Here is a 19,104-nt window from a genome sequence, read left to right on the forward strand (position 1 = left end):
ACAAGCACAAAGTTCTAATCTGCCATTATTTAAAAGTGAGTAATAAAATATGGGCTCTTGCTTTTTGTGACTGAAAGAAACAATTGTCTAGGTTCTGTGAAGAAGGTAGATTGCTTTGAAATCTTGCTGCAATAAAAAAAAGGTAAAGTTTAGATCAGATAATTCTAATTCTTGGCCCTGCAGGAGTCTCATTTGTACAGCTGCAAACTTTAGGACATTGCATAATATTTATAAATCTATTTCAGTTCAGGGAATTGCTTCATTTGTCACTTTTGAGAAAGATATGTTTAAAATGCTTATGAAATAAATGCAGTACAGGCACTAACAAGGCTTTTTCCAAACTCACATTTGCATTTAAAACTTTATTTTGTATGTTCAGAACATCACTGGAAACATAGAAACTTGTAGGCACAAATGACTTCATATCCAGAGTTTTTGAATAAAGTATTTGCTAATGAAATCGCAACAACACATTTTCATGATAACTATATATCTTAATACTCCATATACACATATAAAAGTCATGCGCTGTGAAGAGTCAATTTGTCCAGATCATGTTCTCCAGGTGCTAAAATTCACTGTAGATGTTACATGTTTTAAATAGGTCTTGTTATTTCTGTACATTTTTAAGAGTTTATTAATTATACTGATATCACATTCCCAAAGAAAACACAAAGTGTAATAAAGCTGTGTATTTTCTTTTTTTACCTAACTGTTTTTTTTTCCTGTATTTAAAAAAAAGTTTGTATAAGTAATAGCAAAACGAATATTTTAAACTAGCTCACACATATGTAAGATATGTAAAATCTAGTAGTATAAACTAGAATGACAATGCAAGGGTATAAAATATGTTCTCTTTCGAGTCTGTGGTCCATGAGTAATATTGCTTCTGTACTGGCCTTGCTTTGATACATGCAAGTCCATGAAATAATTCATGGCTTATTATGTAATAGGAGAGAAATTGCCTGGGAATTGAAGGAAATGGTCCTTAAGCCTAACAGCAGGTGGTTCCTTGTTTTATTTCCACCTTGGCCGCACAGTTACGCCTCACTTGCCATTAGACACAGTCAACTAAAGTCAAGGGCCAAATGCCACGTTTCAGTCATAACCCTTGCGCCCAAGTCATATTCCCTGGATTCTACTTCTGCAAGATTCCTTATCATGTAAATAACCCCATCAGTGAAAGTCGTAGTATGATAAGGATCTCTGCCTTTATACGGCCCTTTTTCTTGGAGTTTCTCTACCATTACTCCATGCAGGCTGCTGGAATGAGCTCTCCTACGTGTGCCGTGCATGGCCTCGGGCACCGCTCCGTTAGCGTCGGCTGCGCGCCTCCGCACTGCTGACCTTTGTAAATGACCCCTTATTCCCTAAGTGTGCTCATTCTTTTTATTTTCCAGTTTTGTTACTGGAAGCCAAAACTGTAAAGATGAGAATCTTCAACCGTTTGCTTACAAACAGATTAAATGTACAAACATATACAAAAGTCTTACTAAACATAGTGCTTTTAAATGTGTTGCATCCCTGATCTGAAAGTACTGTTTGATCTCTTGATAGACTGTCAAGAAGAAAATGCGCTCAGCCGTATAAACTATACTAGATTTCTTAATGCGTTTTAAAAAATTATTTACGAATGTGAAGAGGCGAGCTGACCAAACACAGACAGAGCACTGGGCTGGGGCTCAGGGAGTTCTGGTTTTATGTCTGGGTCTGTCACGAGCCTGCTGGGTAACCTCCTTGAGGTTGCTCCACGTTTTGTGCCTCGGTTTCACCTTCTGTAAAGCTAAGATGAGGATTTTTGTAAAGTGCTTTGAGACTCGAGGTGAAAAAGCATTGTGTAAGAGCCAGGAATTTGTTGTTAAGGAAGAGCCTTAGCTTTCTCCATGCTCTCTCCAGTTTTCTATTCCAATACGATGAAGTACACGCACAAAATTCTGTCCTTTCTGAAATCAGGAGGAGTTTGGCGTGTGATTTTAATAACGCCAAAATTTCTCGGGTGAATGACGAAAGTTGTGCTCCTTTCTGAGAGCGCTAGTAGCAATTCTTGCTCAAAGAAACGTACGCTATCATCTTACCTGTGAAACACCTGCACTTCTGTTCAGAAGGTGGAAGGTAAAGAAGCAGTAGCTCTGAGAGCAGCAAGGTAACATTTTTTTGATGCGAATACTGCCTTTAAACAGCGCTTAGAAGACATTTATAATGCAGCAGCATGCATGCTAATAATACTAGTACTTGACTGCATTTCCCCATAGTATGATTTTGACATACACATTTCCCAAAAATATGGTGTTTTGTTTTTCTTATTTCAAAGCAGTTCCTAAGGTGCAAATTGTAGCTTATACAATTTTGATGTGTCCTTTAAAAAATGTATGTGCTTCTTTTATCTTTGATGGTCTTTGTTTTGCTGTTATCTGTAAGATACCTACTGTACTCATTCATATTAGTATTTTAAAAAACTTTGGAGAGAGATCCAGAAAAGCTCACACTGCATACACTTCTTCCCCTTCCAAAGATTTTGAGAAGAGCGGTTTCGCCTGACAAAGTAGTTTGAACCAGTTGTTTCTGTTCTGAACCTTGTATTCCATTGTAACACAGGTCTGACTGCAACTGTTAGTATGCCAAATCCTGTAGTACTCGTCCTAGGAAATCTTCTATTCGAGACTCTTGTGGGCCCTAACTCAAGATGGAGGATTTGGTTCTATAAACAGTCGCAGCAGTTCAAAGCGTAAGTTTAAATAGTGAATATAAAATCCTTTAGACAATATAAAGGCAATAGATCTAGTAGTGTACTGGATGTTTAGGATGAATGCAAAACCATTCTAATTGAAATATAGTAGTGTAAAGAGACTGTACTTGGCTGATCTGGTAATCTGAATAAAAACTTTATGTACTACACTGACTGCCCTCCAACAGCATTGCCAATTCAATAGACTTTCAGTTCATTCACTAATCACACTGTATCCATCAGCAGTGTTTGAACTGAGCCTTTTCCTTAGGGGCTTTTGTAGGGGACACAGGTAAACATCTGCTCTTCTGAAACGTCTTGGGGCTAGAAGTGCAGGTCGTTCTTGAAGAGACGTGTCCAGAAAAGGAGATGATCTCCAGCTCTCCTAAGGGGGTTGTTTTTCCCCATCCTTCCATTCAAGTGCTGCATCAGACTAGAAAGACATCTCATGCTGTGGGAGGTAGAGAGAATCTCCATTTCTTTTAACTGTGCTACCCCTATACTTCCCTTTAGTGCAAAATAGTCCATTTATTTGGCAGATCCATGATTACCTTTTTTTATTCACACAGCCCCAGCAGTCAGTACTGAAAATTGCACAGAACTCTTTGTCCACAGCGTTCTTAAAGGATATGATAACTTAATCCAGCATGCATTTTTACATTCTAGATTTCTTCATGGGCATTTGTTTGTTTTTCTTCTAAGATTAGGTTATGTAGATACGTTGCCTTCCATTGCAGTTATATGCAAACATAAAGATTACGAAGTTGACGTCCCAAATCTTCCACAGTACGCTAAGGACAGAAATTATTTTCTTCTGTATATTGTAAAATTAGATATCCTGGCCTGTCTTGTTTTTAATGTCCTGATTTTTTTTTCCACAGGTAGCTGGAGCAAATGATGTTTGAATTGTTGACTTTTTAATAGTAACCACAGTAACACATTTTTTCAAATTTTTTTTTAAAACAGATACTAATATATAGGGTCTTGTATGGTTCTCTGTTGTCTATAGGTTTCATACCAGTATTGTCAGACAGATGAGACTGCATGACTGACTCATGGCAGTGTAATTTCACATCACCACACATTTGCCTTTCAGCTTCTCTTTCCTTTTCTGCTGCTTGCTTTTTTTGCCATCTATTTGTAAACTCACAGTCCTGCGTTTCTCTAGGTTTAGCAACTCTTGGAATAACTCTTTCACATTATGGTTCAGCTTGGCAGAGGTCTCCATAAAGGCACACTTCCACTTCTTGGCCATGGCTTCTCCTTCACTGCTCTCCACCTCTCGATTTTGGTTCTCATCATTTTTGTTCCCCACCAGCATTATTGGAATGCTTTCTACATCTCCTTTAATCTGACATATTTGTTCATAGATGGGTTTGAGTTCTTCCAGGGACTGTCGGCTGGTAATTGAGTAAACCAAAATGAAAGCGTGTCCTTTAGAAATAGAAAGACGTTGCATGGCTGGAAATTGATGGCTCCCAGTAGTGTCAGTTATCTGCAAAGTGCATATACTCTTATCACAGCTGATCACCTGCCGATAGGTGTCTTCAATGGTAGGGATGTAGCTCTCTCTGAAAGTGCCTTTCACAAATCTCAAGACCAAAGAACTTTTGCCGACACCTCCAGCCCCAAACACAACAACCCTGTAATCGTTGCTTTGCTCAGGCATTTTTCTTGGCGAGTCTGGTGCTCTCAGCTAGAGGGAAAGATCTAGGAAAGCAAATAACAAAAAAACAAAAACAAAGATATTAATACAGTTTCCTGGGGGGAAATGGACTTTGTGCTAACTTTCCCAATAAGAACAATGAATATGACATAAGTGATGACATCACAGTTGTAATACTTCCAGAAGTGATAGGTTATAGAATGATTTATTTCAACAATTGATTTAGGATTTCCAATCCAGCCTGAGTTGGTAACGAAAGATCATCTTCATTACTTCACACCTTATTTAAAATTAACCTTGTTATTTTAAGCATTCATCCTACTGGGCTAGTGCCCCCAGAATAAAAAGCTGTACCATTCATCAGGGAAACTGGCCCCTCAGCAAGGCCGAGGGCTGAAGAAAGTTTCTAAAATGAATCGTTGTTGAAGCACACTGATAGACACATGTCTGAGACTCAGTTATTCTCAACATGCCGTCTCTTCAACAGCAAGAGAATTTATCTCCAGTGTAACTGGACTACATTTCTTAGTGAAGTGTAAGAGACATCTGTGGATTCTTCAGCAATAGCACTGATAGCTTTGCTAATGTGCTACCAGACCCATGGCTTTGTTTGTAAGTCTCTGGGAGTGTACACCCTACTTTGATGTGTTTTCACACTTTGTTTTCAGTTCAAAGGGTACACTTTGGTAAGCCAAGATTGTTCATGTTCAGTCTGCCTTTTCATTCTAATTTTTATTTTGCAGTACCTGATCTTTGAATGAGACATCCTACATTTTTGAAAAAGGTTGTGCAGGCATCTTCACAAGGTTTTGAAAAAGGCCCATATTATCAAGCTCAGAATAAAAGACAAATGTGCGTATGTGAGTAGTCACAAAACACTGTGAGCCCTGAAGCTTGGAACCCTTTGTCAAAACCGATCTGAAAAACAATAGGACTACAGATGTGGTCATCAATAATAAAAATGATAAAGTTTTATCAGAGTTGCAAGCTATAATTGATTTGGAATTCATTGAGATAAATATGGTGATAAATTTCTCTCACTGTCAGTGGCAGTTCATTACGTACACAGCATGTACCTCTTATGCTTAGTACGATTTAAACAAATAAATGCTAAAATATTTGAACCTTAAAAGGCGAAGAGCATCTAGGATAACCTTATTTTTCAGACCAAAGCTAGACAGAGGATTATATAAATAGTATGTGTTGGACGAACTGCAAAATTTGCTGCACCCATATTTATTCAGAGGAAAAGGAGTGATTTAACGGGGGAGATTGTAAGTGAAATACTGTTCTCTTACCTCACTGCCTTAGGGGCCAGGTGACTGAACTGACTTGTTACAATGTCGCCTGGGTCATAGATAACCCAGAATAACCTGAAGGTTTTCCTTACTGAATAAGGAAGCTGATAGCCTTCAAGGTATTTCTGCACTGCAGTTGAAGAAGTGATTGGAGTGTGGGGAAGAATTTTAAGTGACCTTTTGTCTATATGGCCCAGGGAGCAATAGCAGGGATGATGCAAAGGTAAGGAGGTGAGTGAGCCCCCATGACCTTATCCGAGTTGCTGGCCCACACTGAATTTTGTGCTTCTGCATCTTCAATGCTATTGCTGCCTGTGCCAGTTAGATTAAAGCCATGCCTGCCCATGCTTCACTAATGTCTTCATTTTGCTGTTCAAGCATACCCTGATTTTGTTATCCTTCTTGTTCAGGGCATCCTATTCCCTTCTAATTCTTATGTCTGAGTAAGCCAAAAACACGTGTCTTCACATAATGTGTTGGATGAAGGAGTTGTATTTCCTCATCCTCCACACCTTAGGCAAAATAACCAACGCAACTGGGAACGCTAATCCTGAGGCAAAATGAAGAGCCGTCACAGCACTGCCTGCCCAGCCTGGCTTCAGGCAAACAGCAGCTTTGGCCCTTCGATCGCTCCTATGCTGCAGTTACTGTAACTCTCAAAGACCTATTTAAATATAGCAAAGACTGATAAATAAGGGTGTTCATCCTGAGGCACTGCAGTAAAATGATTTCCCCGTGAGAGCAGAATTCAAGGAATGGAAAGAAGAGTAGTCTCCAAAAACACTGGTACATGTGTTTATATGAAGGGGAAGGCCCTCCAAGGAAGAGGGGAAATGGGCAAGGAGTTCCTGCTGTTGAGAAAACAAACAAAATCAAATGTAGCTAGCAAGAAATAAGACTGGAGGAAGCTAGCAGGAAGCTGTTCCTCTGAGAATAAACAGGACTGTAAGCTGCAAATGTGCAAACTGAGAACAGATTTTAGAGTGGTAGGCAAGTGTGGAGAATGCGCTACTGTGAGAATTACGGTTTAATAATTTCTGTGAGCAAGAAGGCAAGAGAGAAAAACATGGCTATTTTACCTCAGAAATAGCTCAAGTGTAAGTTAATTTGCACAATCAGATAATACATATGGGATGACGCCAGAAACTGTTTTTGACTATGAAAATCAGTGAAATAGAGTGGGAGTAAAAAATAAAAAATCTGCTGAGTGCACTCGTGGTGTTTTAAGCTGCGTGTTTTAAAAACGCTTAGAAGTCTCCAAGAAAGCTGGCACATATGCTTGCCCAATAGTTAGAACAAATTGAAATGTGGCACTTAAAGGCTGCATTTAAGTATTAAGCATTTGAAAAGCATCTAAGTGAACCTGAAAATGGCATGGAAATAGTCTTCAAATACATAATAAATTGTTGCAAGGGGGGAGGGTGTATATCTATGGTGGATAAAACAGGAATTGATGGGCTTAAATTGCAGAGCAGAAGATTCACATTAGACATTAGGAAGACTTGCCAGTGGGAAGGATAGCACATAGACTGCTTGTGGAGGTTGAGCAGGCTGTCAGTGGAAATGACCACAGACTCGTAGGATAATACAGGCTGGGAGGGCTCTCAGGAGGTCCCTGGGCCAACCTCCTGCTCAACCCCATGGGTCAGCCATGAGGGCAGACCGGGTTGCTTAGGGCTTAGTCCCATTGGGGCTCCAAAACCTTCAGGGTTTCCCACAGCCACTCTGGGCAACCTACTCCACTGCTTAATTATCCTCGTAGTGATTTTTCCCCTTTATATCAAGTCTGAATTTCTCATTTCAACTTATGCCTGTCATCTCTTGTCCTCCCACCATGCACCACTGGATCCATTTTCTCGATGACTTCCCCATAGGCAGGAGGTCATGGCTACTTTTACAAACTGTATTATTGTAAATTTACCAGCATCCTCTCAAGTGTTAGTTTAAACAAAACTAGTATCCCTTAAACGAAAAGACAAAGCACTTTTTGTAATACTTATCCATCCCCTTTGTTTTTTAATTGTTCCGTTGCAAAATTCAGCAAGTCTTAATGAGTCTCCGTCTAACTGTGTCCACTGACTTAGCTCTACTTTCTGCAGGTACTCTTCTAGCGCGAGGTCTGTGTTGCTGCCAGGGAGCTTCATGAGCAATTTGCTAGGAGTAAGGGCTGCCTCCAGTTGAAACATGACTGCAAAATTTTAATTTAGACTAAATTCTTAACTAGCTGCTTCTGACATGTCAGGTAAAAGAACTGAAGGGTGGTTCTGGCAGGAAGACAAGGTTTAGGGACTGCATCATTTTGTTGTAAGATTGGTCATTTTGTTATTGAATGATAGTAAAAATATACATTTATGAAGTGTTTAAACAAGGTGCCTTGCATTACTGATTATGCACTTGATATTTCAAACTCTTAATGTTCTTTGAGTAACTAATTATGTGTGGGTGCATTAGCAGTTACAAAATCAGCATCACTGATCTTGTATTTAGCCCATGGGTCTTCATAGCTATCTTCATCGTCTATAATCAGTTTCTTGGTCTAATCTGTCTATCTACTGTATCCGCAACTTGCCTGTCATGTTTGTATTGGAGCACTGAATAATGTATTTGTTCCTTTTTGCTGCAAAAAGGGATAGGGAAGCTGAATTTGTGCATATTAAATACTTTTGAAGTTTTCTGAAAATGAATTTACTTGAATACTTACCCCTAGGGTAATGTGAGACTAGATTATCATATGGGCCTGCTGTGCTGGTATACTCTCCTCTCCCCTGTACTTGAAAGTAGGTAAGAGAACGATGCTTACTCTCCAGTCCTTCTACTGTTTTGGTTTTGCTACAGAAGATTTTCACCATATTTATATTGCCAGTCTTCCATGAAATGTCACAGGTTGCAAATTTCTTTGAAAATGGTTTGGCTAAATGGTATCTTTTAGGGTAACAATGGTTTTGTAAAACAACCTGATACTACATTTATTATCTGGAGTCAGCAGCTTTTATTATGTCGTCTTCGCTGATCCAGTTCTTGAGTTTTGATGACATCTGACTCAGATGTCAGTCTGATAGGCAATACAGCAATTGTCAGATGCTGTGTATTAATTTCCTGAAAGCTCATTTTCTTTGGGTAAAATCCTCTCATGTCAGTCACTTTTTTTATATATATTTAAGGAGATGTCTCTTTGTATTCTCATTGCTATGATGAAAATCTAATAAAGTATGTGGAATATGTTTATTTTAAAAGCTTGCATCAATTTAAAATAACAACCCATCAGGCTATCCAGTGATGACACCACTATGTAATGACACATGGTGTGAGGTGGATGATAATGGAAAATCTAGTCGTAGACGAGATGAACCTCAGAACGGTTGCGAGGCTGCTGGCCATTTCACCATATCAAAGATGAAAGAGGTGCACATTATTTATAAACAAGAGGGAAAGAGAGCTCTGCAAGGAATTTTTACTTGTCCAATGTTTATATATAAATAACTAGGCATTCGGGGGGGGGGGGTATTTTCACCTTACCTGCCAATGAACGTGGATTTAAAGTAAAGAAAGTATATTTTTCTATTTCTAATGTTTCTATCTTTTACTACAAGGCTCTCTTTTTCTTTTTTTCTGTCTTCCCTTTCCTCTTCCCCTTCCCCTTCTCTTTCCTCTTTTTTCTCTTTTCTCTCTTTTCTCATCAGCTGAAAATTTAACATTTGAAGAGGTAACAGTTAAAACAGCTTTTTCTGTTCTAGTGCATGTTGAAAGCACTTTTTTTGGTTTTAATTCTGATGGTGAACAAAATGTTCATTCAAAGCCTGCTCCTTGATTTTTAGCTAGTGAAAAATTGTGATTTCTTTACTCCAGGAACATTGCAGCACTTTTGATTTACATCATCGCAGGCTTTCATGCAGGTGGTGTTCTTGCCATTTTGTAGCAGGGAAGATCTGCACACTGTTAATGCCTGTGTAGTTGAGATCTGAGCAAAGCCTTAGCCAGAAATAAATATCAATTCAAAATACCTCCTCTTTTCGTATTGCACACTTACATAAAATAGAAGGGCAACTGGCCCAGTCACATCAACTTGAGGAGCCATGCACAGACTGACAGCACTAATGAGGGTAATTAAAATTATATGATGTACTCAGAGCAAAACTGCTGCCTGAATTTGCTTTGCCATATCAAAGTTGCAGTTTATAAGTTATTACAACATCTTTCCTTGTTTTCAAAATGTTTATCTATACATTAGTGACTTTCTTGTGTTTGAATTTGTGTCTAATGCTTTTCACACAGAATCACACAGAATGGTTGAGGTTGGAAGGGACCTCTGGAGATCATCTAGTCCAACCCTCCTGCTCAAGCAGAGTCCTCTAGAGCATATTTCCCAGGATCGATCCAGGCAGGTTTTGAATATCTCCAGGGAAGGAGACTCCACTACCTCTCTGAGCAACCTGTTCCAGCGCTCAGTCACCCTCACGGTCAAGAAGTTTCTCCTCACGTTCAGATGGAACTTCCTGTGTTTCAGTTTATGTCCGTTGTCTCTTGTCCTGTCACTGGGCACCACAGAGAAGAGCCTGGCCCCATTCTCTCGACCCCCACCCTTCAGATACTTGTAGACATTGATGAGACTGCCTCTCAGTCTTCTCTTCCCCAGACTGAACAGGCCCAGCTCTCGCAGCCTTTCTTCATAGGAGAGATGCTCCAGTCCCCTCATCATCTTTGTAGCCCTCCGCTGGACTCTCTCCAGTAGTGCCATGTTGTTAGATGTTTTGTTAGATATTAGACAAAGACTATTGGATAACAGATATTAAGATAAGTATTATTTATTCATAGTTTTTACAAATTTTCCGATAACTTTATGAGACAAAAGTCCTCCATAAAAAAGAAAGGAAGTCTTGAAATGCAAAAAATGCCTTTCACAAAATAGTGTGATGTGAGACTCAAAGATTTTGACTGATTGCATTTTTGCCAAGGTGTTTATTCATGGCCAGAGATCACTAAGCCATTAGACCTGAGATTTCTCTGAGTTTTCTCGTAGTCTCCAGCACGATATGAAGAAAGTATCTTCCAGAAATCTGGCTTCATTGCTAACAGATTTACTTTGCCTACAGCTGTTCCACCTAATGATAACTCTCTGAGAAGCATCTCTCTGCTTTAGGAAAGGTGATTACTCTGATGATGTTGAAATGCTGACAATTAGTTAAATTAGTTGCTTCCAGAAACTTCTGGGACTCCAGCAACAGTTTTGTTGTTGTTTCATAAAAAAAGCTTGATTTTTGAATCAGTCTATGAGCTCATGACAGGGGTCCCGCCAAGCCCATCATTTATATAATGAGTCACCGAATCCTGCCCAGTTTTAACATTCATCTCAGCTAACACCAGAGGATGTCAAAGAATGATGTTTAAGAATAATCGGCATATTGCATGATCAGCAAAGATTAAATCTACTTCAAGGTTTTCAGCACTGAATGGGCAAGATTTAGCTTACTGGTATACCAAAGGAAAGCTCAGTTGGTGTCATATAAAGTACTGCTATTTTAAGAATGAAAATAGGTTCAGCTTATACGGCCTGCACATCCCAGTTCAGCCTTAAGAAAATGCTTGAGTTGAGTACGTTCTTTTTCTCTTAACTTAATTTATACTTAATTGGGGTCTGATTGAACATTGTTTCTGAAGTCTGAATGTATAGCATTCATATAGTAAAAGAGCTGTTGACAGTGAAAGAAAGATGATAAAAATCAGGGATTTTTGCAGGCCAATGAGGAAGCCACAATTAGAAATGCTGTGGCAACCAAACAGCATTCAACTGTTGGACACTGAAAACAGCTTAATTAAGATCTTTGGGGCAGTTATCAAGTGTGGTCAACAAAAGAACAGGCTGAACAGCGGCTTTTAGACTCCAAGAGTCTTCTTTTCAGAGTCAATGCAAAAACTAGGTGTCATGATAGGCCGTGGCAGGCAATGACAGAAAGTTGCTCTCAACTCTAGTTTGAGGGAAAAGCAAAGCCAACTCAATAAGAACATTTAACAGAAGGAAGCAGACTGGCCTGTGTTACAGAGAAAATGGCATCTTCTGTGGAAACAAAAACAGTGGTGTGTCCTAAACACCATTTTTTAACTGACACAATGTTTTTGTGGTAATACTTGCTTGCTCTCACTTCTGACAGGCAGAGGCCCAATCAGACATTTTTCTTTCTACTGCACATATTCATCAAAAGCGCAAATTCAAATTACTAATTCAATTCCTTTCAGTTGAAACAGATTCAATTTTAGAGCGAGATTCTCTCCCACATTTGAATTACTTGAATTTGAATGGAAAATTCATTGTTTTGAATTTGCTAAGTGAAACAAAAGCAGTGCTCAATCTGAGCAAAGCTGGATAGGGCTGAGACAGAGCAGAACAGCAGTGAACAATGTGCGCAGAGAATTTGGACGGGGTGATTGCAACGTTTGCTTTTAAGTATCTATAAAAAAGAAAAAAAGGGAAAAAAAAGAAAAATTCCTCCATTTTTTCAGTGTTAGCTAGAGTCACAGTTTTTTTTGCATTTTGGGCCAGATTCTCCACTATATTACAGATATTACTGTATGCCACACTGCCTATGCAGTCTAGATATTAAGCCAGGATATCTGGTTTAAAAAGTTTTGTTTCAGAAAGGTTCTCTGCAAATCTTTTACAGATTCTCTTCACGCTGCTTCCATAATATAGAAGAAGAGTGGAAAGGAAGCCAGTCTTTCAGAATAATTTATCACAGTTTTGTTCTGTATTTACAGAAGTAGAATATTGTCTTAAGGACATCTATCTTAAAGACAAATATGTATTTAAAGCATGCAGAATCCAGGCCCTATGCTATTCTCTAGTTACAGATGTTGTGCTCTCATTTAGCAAAGAAATAGCCATATTTTCAACATGCTGGTGTTGAAGATCTCATTTCCCAAAATAATGCCTTTTCAAAATTGTTTGAACCTCTATAAAATGTCATAGTAGTTGTTTTCCCTTGGTAAAACAGAAAAATCCAAACACATAGTTGTCATAGTCCCTTGACTAGTAATAGTAAGCTAGTCTTGACTAGCTCATGGGCTAATATAAGACCATTAGAGATTGTGGCAGAATCAGTTTCTGCAGGCAATAAAGAAGTGGAAGTAGAAAGGGAGGAGAATGAGATGAGTTGTCCAAAGAGGATACTACTACTCATGAGTAGTTAGGTATTCCTAAGTTTACACAGAGAGAGAAAAATGTCAAGGTAACAGCACTGTATTCAACTTTCTTATAGGAGTATTTTTTGTCATGGGAGCTTTTTCTTTTTGGGGGTGAGGGGGGGATTTAATCCCTGCTATAACAGGCCAAATATTGTAGTAGCTGCTCAGTTTTCAGTGGATTTCCTTTACTTGAGCAAAGACTGAAAGACTGAAAGATCAACTTTCAGTCTTATATTTCAAACACCTTTCAACATGTAGAACATTGTGCTATGAGGTAGAGCAGTTAACTACAGTAGGGAAATTAACTGAAATTTTTCACTTGTATAAATATTTGCAGGATCAGAGATTCAGTCTGACCTTCAGCCACTCTATTTTGAACAAAATAATATTCCTTTTAGCAATTAACTACCATCTTACACTCTTGTGAGCTTCTGCTTTTCCAGGTGTCCAGTAGCCAAAAAATGTGACTTTTTATTCTGCATCTTATGGAAAGAAGTGTGGTTCTTCAATTTTTCTGAATAGAAAAAGTTATAAACACACAAAGCACTAAACAAGCCCCCAAAATGAAAAGCAAAATTTCTCAAATAATCATTTTGCTCTAGAAGCTTTGGATGTTAAATGGCATATATTGTGAGGGTCGTGATAGAAGTCCCAGCACAGGCAACGCCTGACTTCCATAGAAATGTGTATATTTACACAGAAGAGTGATGTGTCCATGTAAGACTGCTTTCCATTCAGCAGAGGAAAAAGTGCAAAGACTAGTCACCCTTTTGCCTTTCCTCTGTAGTCCTCTGTTGCTTAGTTTTAATTTGGAGCCATTTGCCCAAGTGTCCTACAGAAGCAGAATCATCAAAGATTAAGGGCTGCTGACTTATGCATATCCATAGCCTATAGCTCCCTTTCCTTGCCAGGCATGTAGTGATTGCTGTCTTGGCCATTGGGACACAGACAGATACTCTTACACAGCCCAAATAATACTCCTATTCAAAACAATATGGCTCAGGTCTGAGTGAGAATATTGCTGTTTGTCTTGCTGTCCTAACTTCACATGGCAAGTCTTCCAAAAAGCCTACCAGCCAATGCAATAAATTTTGCAAGTTTTTCTTAGGCAGCAACTTGTGAATAGGTTAATGCAGTGCTTTTCAGGAGCCAGAAGGATCCTTGGGAAGTGATTAAGTAGTGCAGTCCCATTGTCAATACACTCCCAGGCATGAGGAAGAAGTCTGTGATTCTGCTGAAAATTGTCTGCACGTCATAGAGGGTTGAAAATCAGTGATTAAAGTGTAACTGTGGGGTATGATCCAGCAATGACAGATTTCTGACAGGAGTTTCCAAATATTGACAAGAAGCTGTATGCTGTCTGTGATGCACGATTTATCATAAACTGAATTTTTTGGAAATTTTATTTATTCTTCCTGCTACACTAAAATGTATTTTCTTTAAAAATTAGTTTTCAAATCTATCTCTCTAATGCCAACACTTTCAGAAAACTGAACACTTTCTTTACTGAAGTTTGGTTTTACTTGTAAAAAGAAAAGAAATTTCATTTTCATAACTACCCCAGCTTTAACTAGTTGCTATTCTGAATTAAGAATGATAGGTATAGCCTTAATGGTAGTTTGTTCTCAATTCATGTTTATTTTCTTTATAGCACTAGAAAAGTTAGAAATACTTTCTCAGTACCACATCAACATTTTAATGTTTGTTTGAAGGAATTTTTGAATGTTGGATTGAAGGAAAATTTGTTTAGTTGGGCTTACAGCAGTGTTTGAGCTATTGCTCAACTATATGGTAGCAAATATTTGATTATTGAAATTACTGACTTTTTCAGAAGAAAAGCTGTTACGCTAGATCTTTAAGGAAGAACATAAGAAAAAATAAAAGAAGGTAGCTCTCCTTGTGGGAGCTTCATACTGCTTTTAAGTCAGCGCTACTGGAACATTTCGGGAAGGAACCTTCTGCAGCCCAGAAATGGATTTGCTCTTTTCATACCACTTCGCTACATATCCATTTGAAACAGGGAAGTTAAAAGACTGTCACGACTTCATTGCCGCCTATTCAGATTCAACCAAAGTCCATTCCATCACTTGCAGTCAGTGTGAGGGGGATTGTATTTCGCTGCTATACCATCCAGCAGCCCTACACAGTCAAATAAATCAGAGACGGATTTGCATCGCAGATACACAAGTCTGACCTTCACCTCAGCTCTATTTGCTTCTGAGGAGGTGCTACTGACTTTGGTGTGAAGGGGAAAGTGTGTTTGTCACAGCCTTGACACCCTTTTTCTCTACCATTTGAAGTTTTGCTCATCTTGCTTTCACATTCAGTTTGAGAATTACCTAGTAATTACGGTTGTTGGTTTTTTTTTTTTTTACTAAAAGGCAAATAAGAGGCGTGCTTAATTTCAATCCATACATCCAGTTCTATTGTCACTTGGTGGGTTTTATTCACTGCCTTTGCGGCATTAAGCTAATTTAGAGCGCCTTTTGTAACAATAGGAAGTGCAGTAGAAGCAGGTCTTTGCTCATACTGAAAGACCTTTATTTGGGCTGAAGCTAAAAAAGAGCCAACAGAATACATTTTCCAATATGATTTTTTCTGGTGCCCTTAAATAAATAGTTCATTTAAGAGGGAGAAAATGAATATTTCTAATATTATGTATTCATATTTCACAAAATTGCTATTTTTCTTCTGGTATGTAATACTGATACTTGCTCAAGGCCTAGTAGCAAGAAGTATTAGGAGGAAAAAAAATAAGGAAGATTTCATACCAGACTACGTACTGAACAGTACTGGTACCACTGGTTCCACAGTAAATTTCCATTTAAAGTATACAAATGGCCTGATATTCACATGCAGCCTGGGAGCTAAAAGATCCAAATGCAGCTTATTACATACTACAAAATACTGGGGTAAATTGCAAATTAAAAGCAATTCAGTGTGGTGGTGTCCTCTTGAATAACAATGACAAAAAAGTAGAGTTTGATTAAAAAGAGAAAGTAGAGGAAAAGGGAATACAGAGTTGAAAGTCACCATTCTGTGAGATAATCCTTGAACTAAAATACTTTTTATAGCCATTTGTTAAGGTAAGCTAAGGCTGGCAAATAGTACACCATCCATCACAATGAAAGTATGGGTCTCTGCCTTTTCACCCACCATGGTGGCATCTTTACGTGGGTAAATGTGTTGGTTAGCGCAAAATCAAAGTACCAGGTGAACCTCAAAGAAAACTAGAACCACCATTAGTAACAGCTTTAGTAACAGCAATATCAATTTATATCTGATCCACTATTTTTGCTGGTATTGCAGAGATTGCAGAGCTGATGGAATATGGTGTAATGTGTAATACGAGCTTGACCACTAGACCAGTATGTAGCCATGCCACTATACGCTGATTGTTGTCCAAAGGTTAAGAACAGCTCTGCTCTGCACTCTGAGAGAGGGATATTATTCAGCCTTAGGACCATCAAGGCTCACGTTTTTGCTGTAGGGCCACTGTGGTGCAAGCAGAAGTGCAGCACAATCTAGAAGAGAAATATGCTTGTGTTTGGCATTGATGTGGGTAGCATGAACAACTTTGTTACCAAAGACCTTGACCCATTTGCAGAGAGACCTTTCGATAAAGGCAACTCCCAATGAATAGTAAGGAGAATAGGAATTTAGCACTGAAAGAGACCTTCTGGATTATCAAATCCAATCCTTTACCATTGCAGGCAACCATTTAATGTAATCGCTTCCATAAATGAATCAAGTTCCAGCTGAAAAACATTTAGAGTCTTTTGTTTCTGATATTTCACTGAGAAGGTAATTCCAGAGCTTTGCTGCTGTAGTGGTTTGAAACCTTCTGGTCTAAATGTGTGCACAACCAGTTTCTACCCACTCATTCTTCTCTTTGCACAGGAAGGAAGATAAATAGCTGTACACTGCAATCATTCCCCCAGACTTTTGGTTCCATGGGGCCATTGATTTGCAACTGTGTATTTGAACCTGTTCCATGTTTGGACAGTCCTTCATGCAACTGCCTGTCAAGTGAGGTGCACACTGTGAGAGGGAGCGTGAAACCTGGAGGAAGACCATGTCTCACAGCCTGAGGGATGGCACAGATACCATTCCACAAGAGTCGGGCACTACTGAGTGTAGTAAGTACAGCTGGAGCCTGTGGGGTGGGGGAGCAGCTCCCGAAACTCGAGTGGAGTCCATTAGTCAGAAAAGAAAAGATTAAAAAAAAGAGTGCCCAAAAACAAAACCCAAGCCATCTGATCCAGAATTAAAAATCATGGGATCTGCAAACATTCTAGACACAATCAACTAAACCCTAGCAAATGTGTAACAACAATAAATTGTAAACGCTTCATTTTACTGGAGGGGTATATGTATGCAGACATGACATACCTATACATGTGTGCATTTATAAATAGGCATATATACATGAATATGTATTCATGTATAATAAGGCACTCATAGAAACAATACATTTAGAAAATACTTTCACAAAAATACATCCAATCTTGTGGCTCCATTCTGAGCTCACAGGGCTGTGACTGAGTGCTGCAGCATATAGAACATCCCACCTTTTGCAGAGAACATAGCAAGAGAGGAAGTCTTATCAACTCTGAATTCATGTCACTTGCAGATACTTGAGAATGGCCCTTCATGATTTATTTTCCTTTATTTCAGTGAGTGGCACAAGCTACTGACTAAATAGAATATTGTCAGCCTGTGAGTGGAATCCGGCAAAGTTGTGTTTGTTTCAGAGAAAGAAAGCCCTGGCGTTATTTTATTGAAACTCAACATTTTTTTAGTCTTTCATCACCTGAGGTTGAATGTAGCTTTCATTTAAAAAACTGCAACCTCTCCTTAAACCACTGCAGTGGCAGTGGTACAAATTAGGGCAAAATTCAGCACATGAGGTTTTAATGCAAGACAGTTTAAAAAAAAAGAAAGAAAAGAAAAGGTTATGAAGCCCTTACTAGCATACTGAAAAATAATGTTGTTTAGCTGGTCAGTATGGACCAGCCTCTGGCTTCCTTTCCAGCCCCAGCTTATAACACGCTGTGTTCTCTACGTGAGATATACAGTCAGATCAAATCTTGCAGTCATAACTCGTGCAAAACTCTATTGACTTTAGTGGAAATTTTGCCTGAGCGACGACTGTGGATTTTGACCAAAGGAAATAAAGACCTCTAGTATCAATGCAATGCTAGGTTTATTATGAGAGCCTCTGCAGAAAAAAAATGATTGAAATTACCTGTGAAGGAACAGAAGGCTCCAAATGCTCTTCAGTTTCTGCCTGTCATCGCACCAGCTGTTCACCCTCTCTGCTGTGGGCTTTCTCCACCAGAAAGGTGTCCGTGCCTTAATCAAGGGGCTGTAGCTCCGTCGTCTGCCTCTTTCTCTCGCGCTCTGTGGTTGCTGCTGTCGGATGTGCGTGCGCTCTGTGGCTCGCGCTCTTGCTGCTCTGCTCCTCTCCCGCTTTCTCTCCGAGTGCCTGGGCCGTGGTTAATGCTTTTGTTGGCTTGGTTGCAGCCTCTCGCTTGCTTTCTGCTTTTACGGATGGACTGACTCCAGCCTCTGCTGGTGCTACTGCCTAAATGGCGACTGCAAAGCTCATCTAAGCTTTTAACTGCCACCTACTGAATAATTGTGGAATATATGTATACATATATATATATAGGCTGTAATTTTCTGGCTATCTCACCAAGGGTAGTGGATTTTTACAGTTAATCTTTAAGTCCTGCAAATATTTAGTAGTCTGTCATTTAAAGCTGTAGTTTACATTAATCTATGCCCGTGTATCTCCTTTTCTTTCAGCAGCTGAATTTGGAACAAACCTGTTTTTTTAACTTTAAAAAGCATACCAAGCCCATGGTTAGGCTAATACCCGGGGGCATAAACCAGCATAGTCCCATTCAAGTCAACAGAGCTGTGCTGATTTACAGTAGCTGAGAAATTGGCCCCTCAGGTCTAATATTTATTTGCAAAAATACAGTAGAAATCAAGTACTAAAAACAAGGCATAAAATGATGCATCTGATGCAGCCCCTCAAAATTTCACTCACCTGAAGCACATGAGATACTTTTCCCTGTTTTTTTTAGACAGCAAAGTAAAATAGCTTTCTTGGGTTTTATGGGCAAACATAAAGTAAGCAAGTATACCCATCTTCAGTGGCAATTTTTTTGAGAGCTGTGAAAATCCGAAGCAAAGAGCTAATGTCTCCTTCAGGTGTCTATGTTTAAAGC

The 19,104-nt window shown here is 39.0% G+C and overlaps 1 protein-coding gene across 1 annotated transcript; it reads right to left on the reverse strand.

Annotated features, from left to right (window-relative positions):
• Positions 1-329: 329 nt before the first annotated feature.
• Positions 330-18,462, reverse strand: LOC104150282 (GTP-binding protein Di-Ras2). The gene is made up of 2 exons (XM_009684442.2): positions 18,114-18,462; positions 330-4,435 (listed from the first exon to the last, which is right to left on the reverse strand). Exon 2 carries the CDS (start codon positions 4,392-4,394, stop codon positions 3,795-3,797), a length of 600 nt encoding a protein of 199 aa, XP_009682737.1. The 5' UTR covers positions 4,395-4,435; positions 18,114-18,462; the 3' UTR covers positions 330-3,794.
• Positions 18,463-19,104: the final 642 nt, after the last annotated feature.

Source organism: Struthio camelus, chromosome W, assembly GCF_040807025.1.
Source record: "Struthio camelus isolate bStrCam1 chromosome W, bStrCam1.hap1, whole genome shotgun sequence".
NCBI classification, from domain to species: Eukaryota; Metazoa; Chordata; class Aves; order Struthioniformes; family Struthionidae; genus Struthio; species Struthio camelus.